Below are 7938 nucleotides of genomic sequence, written 5' to 3'. Positions count from 1 at the left end.
TTCAAATGACTAAACCCAAATCACTTTAAGCTAATTATTTTGCTTGCTTTGGGAGTTTTGACTTTTATAATAATTTTTAAAGTAGTGATGTAATAAATGCCTGGCCTTCCTACGGACCATCAGTACTTGGTGACGCCCCCCCCCCCCCCCCCCCCGCCGTTAACTTCAGAATTTATATAGTAAATCAGACTTCTGACGGTGTGGCAAACAGTTTCCATCATCTGATTTTAAGGAAACTGTATCATATTTTTCTTTGTGGGCATTTTGAATCATCTGACTGCCTTTCACTTTTGGGTGCTAGACACATTTGGCTCATTTTTACCTAGTTTATAGAATCTCAAAGTCATATGTGTATTAACTTTTACTTATTGATTTTATTTTCTCCATTCTTATCTTCTTTTAAAAAATATTTTTATTGATTTCAGAGTGGAAGAGAGAGGGAGAGAGAGATAGAAACATCAATTATGAGAGAATCATTGATTGGCTGCCTCCTGCACGCCCCTTACTGGGGATCGAGCTCAAAACCTGGGGAATGTGCCCTGACTGGGAGTTGACTAGTGACCTACTGGTTCATAGGTCAATGCTCAACCACTGAACCACTCTGGCCAGACTCTTATCTTCTTTTATTCCAAAGTTCTCACTTGTTTATTTTCATATCTTGTTATATTACCTGTAGAATAATTAAAAGCAATGATCCACCTATACCCTTTAAAAATATAATAGAGCATATATTTTTATTATTTTTTAAATATATTTTATTGATTTTTTACAGAGAGGAAGGGAGAGAGATAGAGAGTTAGAAACATCGATGGGAGAGAAACATCGATCAGCTGCCTCCTGCACATCTCCTATTGGGGATGTGCCCTCAACCAAGGTACATGCCCTTGACCGGAAATGAACCTGGGACCTTTCAGTCTGCAGGCGGACGCTCTATCCACTGAGCCAAACCGGTTTCAGCAAGAGCATATATTTTTAAAAGACAAAGGAATAATATTAAACAAAATTAATGAACTTTACTTGAAAATAATAATATTTTAGGAAAGATGAGTGTTATTAAGTTTAATGATAAAACACTATTTATATAAATAGTAGAATCAGCATTTGGTATCTAAACCACAGGTAAAATTTCAGATATTAAATGTTCTTAATTTGTGTTAGTATTTCCATTTTCTAATTTGTTCTAAAATTTTATCTAAAAATTACAGAAAATAAGTATGTGAAAAAAGATGGAATATTAAATAGATATAACATTCAGAATTTTAGTACCAGAAAAAGTGGTACTATACAATATACAACTTTTCTCATTTTCAAAGTGTAAAACTACAATCGATTATGTTGGTGTAGATTCTGGAAATTGTTTTAGTGACTGCCACTTTTGCAGACTGAAACATAAGAATGCTAACTAAAAACTAATAAGAGATTGAAAAGAGAGAAGTGCCAGGCATATTTACTCTTATTTCATCTTACTCAGTACTTAATTAATCAATCTTATAGAATTGCTCTAAACTTCCACATCACCATGCCTTCATAGTAATTGTCGGTTCTCTTAAGTATTTTCTCTAAACATTATTTGTAAGGAAAAAATGTTGGTAGTACATTTAAAACATGTAGGTTGACAGGTCTTATAGCAACCTCCAATACTTAGGTCTTATACAGTCATCTAATAAGTGACAGTTTGGGATCTTTTCTGTACATAGAGGAAAAAGAGACATTTCATTGACCTCTTCTTTGGAGACTCAAGAAGAACTCCAAAGCAAGGTCACTTGACACAGATTTTTCAATAATTGCAATATGCTACTAAGACAGTAAAATATTAATAGAAAAAGACTAGCATTTAACCCTTTGCTACAAAATAGAAGACATATTATATCTGAAAATGGTTGATTAAAGATTCAATGCATAAATATGACTTCACTCATATGCAGGTTATAAAAGTGAAAATAGAAAATGAACAAACAAGACAAAAACTCATAGACACAGACAACAATAAGGTGGCTACCAGAAGGAAGGGAGGGTGGGAAGGGGAGGAAGGGGCAAATATATGGTGATGGGAGGAGATTTGACTTTGGGTGGTAAGCACACAATGCCATATACAGATGATGCATTATAGAATTGTACACTTGAAACCGATATAATTTTATTAATCAAGGTCATCCCAATAAATTTAATTTAAAAAATAAGTAAAAAACAAAAGACTCAATGCAGATGTCTCTGGTTGGCTTGAAGAGATGGATGCTGATTTTATATTTCATTTGGAAAAAGCATTTACTCCTATTTTCTGCCTCAGGATTGAATATAAAAACATTTTTTATGAAAGTTCAGTGGGTTCAAGTTTAAGAAAAGGGGAGGTATTCACAGTTTCCTTTTGGTTATTATTTTTCTCAAACTTGTGTTTGGGTAGAAATCTGAACCATTGTGAGCATATAACTGAAATAATAAAGATAATTTATTCAAGAAAACTTTAAAAATCAAGCATTTTATGTCAGTCGGTGCGTATCTATTAGTATTTGGGATTTTTAAAAAGGCAAAAGGGAGAGAAGCAGGATAAACTGTATTCAAGTGTATTTTGAAACCTAATTCTAATTAGCCTTCCAAGCAGAATTGGGTTTTTCCTCCTCTTTCACCCTCCTCATTCCAAATTTAATGGTTGACTGTCAATAATAGTTATTGCTGGATTTGCCAAAAGGCCATTTAAGTTGGACCATGAGGCCGAACAGACCAGGTGCAAAGGACTTAGCTCCTTTGGCAACCATAGGAATGTGCCAAGTCTCTGGGATCCGCATCGAACACTGTTGTCCACCTGAGCTCCTTGGGTTGTTATGGTAGTGGAGCGTACCACAGAGAATAAATTATGCTCTAAAACAATTTGGAAAACTGTTTTTCTTAAGTGAAAGATAAGAACTTTGCATGATGTAGACAGAAGCCCAGCAGGAAGTTGTGGGTCAAATTTTAGGTTCCTTCCCAAACAAGTTTTTAAGAAAAGAAAAGAAAAAAAGAATGTAGGATATCTCATACAGTCTATCAAGCCTAACACACAGGAGTCACATAGCTTAACAAAAACTAATTTTATTTAAGCAACACGGGCCCCACCAGAAGCAGCTCCTTCTGTTGAGTTCTGTTTGCACGTGTCATGACCCCCCTCCCTCCACCACAGCCACGTGGCCAGCGCTCTGTTCCTGTGTTTTCCAGGTGTCCGACCCCAGGCTGTGATGGTTCGGGGCACGTGACTGGAAACTATGCTTCCCACAGAAGGTAGGACTGACCCATTTCTGAGAAATGAAGTCAGTGTCGGCAGCGGGGGCCATGGAGCTGACACGGTCTGGTTTTGTTCTCTGTTGGGTCCATACTGTAGTTTGTCCGGCTGCCCTCGTGCCAGGAAAGGCGGTGTCAAAATGACTGCTACGAAGGAAGAGAAAGAAGACCCTGAACTCAAGTAAGTGCGACAGCAGGGCCAGAAGTAGCTGGTGGGTCCAATGGGTGGGACCCTCGTGGTGGTGCCAGTGGGCGCTGATTGCATCTCAGCACAGGGATCCTTGAGGCAGCTGTCAGTGTTCGGGTGTTTGAGAAAAATTGTCCATTCATAGCCGTGTTTCCACAGATGATGATACTGTAAAGTTAGGAGGAGGGGACCGTACTTCTTCCAGTTGTTTTAAAGGAAAGCAGCATTGTGGAAGCGCTACAGAACAGCAAATCGGCAGCATTCCTCCCCCCCCCCCCCCCCCCCAGCTTTAATTTTGCTTAAGGCGAACTTTTACCAAAATTAAAGTCCCTCCTCTGAGACATACGCTACCAAGGCTAGGATGACATATAAAAATATAGATGTAGGAATTAAAATTTTTTTTTAATTGATTTCAGAGAGGAAGGGAGAGGGAGAGAGAGAGATAGAAACATCAATGATGAGAGAGAATTATTGATCGGCTGCCTTCTACATGCCCCACACTGTGGATCAAGCCCATAACCCGGGGAATGTGCCCTGACCAGGAATCGAACCATGACCTCCCGGTTCATAGGTTGATGCTCAACCACTGAGCCACAGCAGCTGGGCTAGATGTAGAATTTTAAATTGCTTGCTCTACAGCATTTCTAAGTATAATATTTAGGTATTTGGACACCAAAATTCCTGTTCTATGAGCAATGTGCTATGTAATGTAGGACAAGGTAGCTAACATTTTGTACCCGGGGCCTTTGTCGGCAACAGGGCTCACCTGGTTGGTTAGGGCTAAAAAGTGTGGGTCTGAACTGGACTCCACTTCTTGTAAAATGGATGAAGCTTGAGAAGCCTCATTTTTCCCACCTGTACAATGGGATAATAACACTCTCTGCCCATTAGATTTGCAGTGATAATGACAGGAGATAATGTGTGAAAGTTGCTTAGCCCAGAGCCCACGGGCCATTAGTACTGCCAGAACCACGCTATTTTGCTAGTTGTATTGGCATCTCTTAAAGTCTATAATCGCACCATTTGCCTTCTGGATAGTGTGGAACCGCCACTACCTTCTTGTTCACTCAGTTACTGCATGTCATGTGAGTTGTCCATTCTCTCCCGGCTGGTAACATCTCTGCTGTGTCCCTCTAGATGTCCTGTGATAGGGTGTGACGGCCAAGGTCACATATCAGGTAAATACACATCCCATCGCACAGCTTCTGGCTGTCCCCTGGCTGCCAAGAGACAGAAGGAGAACCCTCTCCATGGGGCCCCCCTCTCCTGGAAACTGAACAAACAAGAACTTCCACACTGTCCCCTGCCAGGCTGCAATGGGCTGGGCCATGTAAATAATGTTTTTGTCACCCACAGAAGGTAACCTTTATTCTCTTTTTGTTGTGTTGTTGTGATTATTTGTCACCTGGGGGGCTTTGTGGGTGGGTGGAGCCCTCCTCAGGGTCACATGTGATAGCATTTAAGATGTGATGACAGTGAGTGTGGTCAGAGAGCTGACTAGTTTGAAGAGTCAAACCTATTTGCCCTATTTCTGAAAATTTACTACACGATTTACAAGTGTTCTAGAAATGGTGCCTTTGTCTCTTGTATACTAAAATATTGCTTATGCTGCTATTTTTTTTTTTAACGGTTCAGTCTTTTAAGGGTTCACTTTAGTTCCAAGAGGTAATATCTACTCTATTATGTTGTGTCATTGTAAACTTTCCCTTCACATTTTATGCCATTCCCTGCCTCTCGCGAACTGGCGCAATTTCAGGCCAAATTGTAGTTATTTTTCTGCTGGGAAGATGTGACTCATCCCCGGCAGCCAGAAAGAAAATAACACAGTGACTACTAAGTGTGTGACAGGGTGAGAGAGATTTGGAAAACCCTTTATAGTTTCACAATGACTTCATCCTTTTGTCACTGAGTGTCACGCATTTCCAGAGTCCTTTGTGGGCACAGTGCTCGCCTGCTGCCTTCTGGTTCACATTCCGCCTAACGGAAGATTCACTGCACACGCCCCGGTCAGCGAGGGCCCTTCAGGCCTTGCAGCCCATGCTTGGGTGCGGGTTTCTCACCAAACGGAGCTTCAGTGAGCCCGCTGCTTTGCTTCGGAGCAGAATGTGGACTGAGCAAAGTCGGGGCATTTTAACATTTCATTCCGTTTTAAAGCTACATATCGATGGAATCAGAAAAGTGAAACCTTCCAGGAGGTGCTGGTTTAAGTGGCTGTGCAGTGACACCTGCTCATGGAGAAAACCTGGACTTGTTCAGTCATTTATATTTTGATGGTTTTCAAATGCCTGGTCTCTTCCCCCAGTAGTACAAATGGTTTTATTCTGAGTTGGAATCGCCATCCCATAGTTTGAACTGACAGTGGCAAATCCAGTGTGCCTAATGTCACCATTACTGCAGAGTAGCTTCACGTACTTATCACGGACCGAGCAATAGACACGTTAACACTGATAAGGAGATGTTACTGCTATGCTATGGTGAGCACAACCCTCCGTCAGCAACAACAGTGGTAGCTTTTATTAAAATATTATTTTTATTGATTTCAGAGAGGAAGGGAGAGGGAGAGAGATATATATAGAAACATCAATGATGAGAGAGAATCATTGATCAGTTGCCTTCTGCACACCCCCTCTGGGGATCGAGCCCATAACCCAGGCATGTGCCCTTGACTGGAATCGAACCTGGGACCCTTCAGTCTGCAGGCCAACACTCTATCCACTGAGCCAAACCGGCTAGGGCAACAGAGGTAGCTTTCAAGCCATGAAGAAGCTTTAGAGGATGTCACCAAGGGGAGCTGAGGACCACTGGGATTCTCATACAGCTGCAGGGGGAAGAGGAGTGGGGAGAGTCACGCCAGGAAGTGAGCTGCCTTCAGGAGTCAAGTTGAAAAAGAGCAGATGCACAGGCCTGCTGCCCAGCCTCTGAGCCGCTGGGCTGATGCCCCCGAAGGCCTCCTGCCTGGCGGAGCTCAGAGACACGACTGAGAATGTCTGTGATGGCTTTGCTCTGCTAACGCCAAGCTGGAAGCGACCTGCCTGCCCACTGGCTGCCCAGAGCATAGGGATCAGTGTCTGTTTGCAGGGACTGCCGCGCAGCGGTGAAAGTGAGGGCACAGCGCCGGGGACTTTCAGAACACAACGCCGAGTGGAAAAAAAATTGCTGCTGGAGAATATGTTCAGTATGATTCTATTTACAAAGAGTTAAAAATGTGACCACATTACATTGTAAAAAGCTAGGTAATTATTCCTCCCAATTCCAGTGAATGGTTTTCTCTGGGGAACAGGAGACAGCAATCGTGGAGGGGCTCAGGAGCTGCAGAGGTGCTAGTAAGGCACGTGCTACGTGGGGAGGAAAACCGTGTTCATCTTAGGAGTGCTCCTTACACTGCAGACCTATTGTGTATGTGTCTGCACACATGATGTATTTCATAGTATGAAAATCAAAATGACGAGTTCAAGAAAAACACACACAGGCTGCAAAATTAATGACCAGATAGTGTTTTTCTAGGAGAAGGAAAGCCATGAAGAATTTAGACAAATGAATAACTCAGATCTCACTGCTCCTCACTGGAGATCTCTCTTGTTCCTCCCAAGATCCAAGAGATGGCATTTAATTTGTGTGATTCTCTTTAATGCAGAATGCTTTTCTTCCTTATATATGTGTATATGTGCATATTATTTTTCATAGTATTTAATGGAATAACATAACAAAAATGCCCAGCTTCTTCTGGCACATCCACAGGTGTTTTATACAGACTCTCATCTTCCTCTTTTATAAAAATTACATGCATATGATACAATAATTTTTTAAAGTAAGAACGACTTCAACTGGAATAGCACATTCTGACCTTCCATGATGTTTACATGCAATGTATTCTGAACCTAAAATTCAGGACTCTTTCCAATCACCAGTGATAGCTGAGAGTCACCTGCTCGGGGCTCCCTCTGTTCTGGCAGAAAGCACTGTGCTAAGTTTATTCTCTCAAACCTTCACAAATCCCTGCAAGCTACAGAGGTGCTGTGATGATCTTCCATGGGCAGGAAAGGACATACGCACAGGGAGTTGCCCCTGCAGACAGCATTGGGATGCCAGCCCCCTTGCATGAGCGCTGTGTCATCCATGTCCCTGTGTTTAATGAGTCCTTTCATGTACCAGGCCACATGTGCATACAGTTTCCTCAGCCATTGTCTGAGACAAGTTTTCTAATTTTTCCCATTTTCCCATCAGGAAAATGGGGATAATTACAAAACTTGCCTTGTACAATAGTTAAACAACATTCAATCTCTGCGCTAAATCAGCATTATATTTACACTAGTGGCCCGGTGCACAAAATTTGTGCACTTTGGGGGGGTGTCCCTCAGCCCAGCCTGCACCCTCTCCAATCTGGGATCCCTCAGGGGATGTCTGACTGCTGGTTTAGGCCTGACAGCTGGACATCCCTCTCACAATCTGGGACTGCTGGCTCCCAACCACTCACCTGCCTGCCTGCCTGATTGCCCCTA

General features: G+C 42.1%; 1 protein-coding gene across 1 annotated transcript in view; it reads left to right on the top strand.

Moving 5' to 3' along the window:
• The window catches only part of ST18 (suppression of tumorigenicity 18, zinc finger), a 125764-nt gene that overhangs the window by 105395 nt on the left and 12431 nt on the right, over window positions 1-7938 (top strand). Inside the window, exons 19-21 of the mRNA XM_015566292.1 lie at window positions 3190-3252; window positions 3353-3433; window positions 4577-4798. Coding sequence (XP_015421778.1) covers window positions 3190-3252; window positions 3353-3433; window positions 4577-4798 — 366 coding nt within the window. The remainder of the gene's footprint in view (window positions 1-3189; window positions 3253-3352; window positions 3434-4576; window positions 4799-7938) is intronic.

The sequence above is a fragment of the Myotis davidii genome, unplaced genomic scaffold, assembly GCF_000327345.1.
Source record: "Myotis davidii unplaced genomic scaffold, ASM32734v1 scaffold200, whole genome shotgun sequence".
In the NCBI taxonomy this organism is placed as follows: Eukaryota; Metazoa; Chordata; class Mammalia; order Chiroptera; family Vespertilionidae; genus Myotis; species Myotis davidii.
The sequence above is the reverse complement of the archived record's forward strand: the minus strand, read 5'-3'. Positions and strand labels throughout refer to the sequence as shown.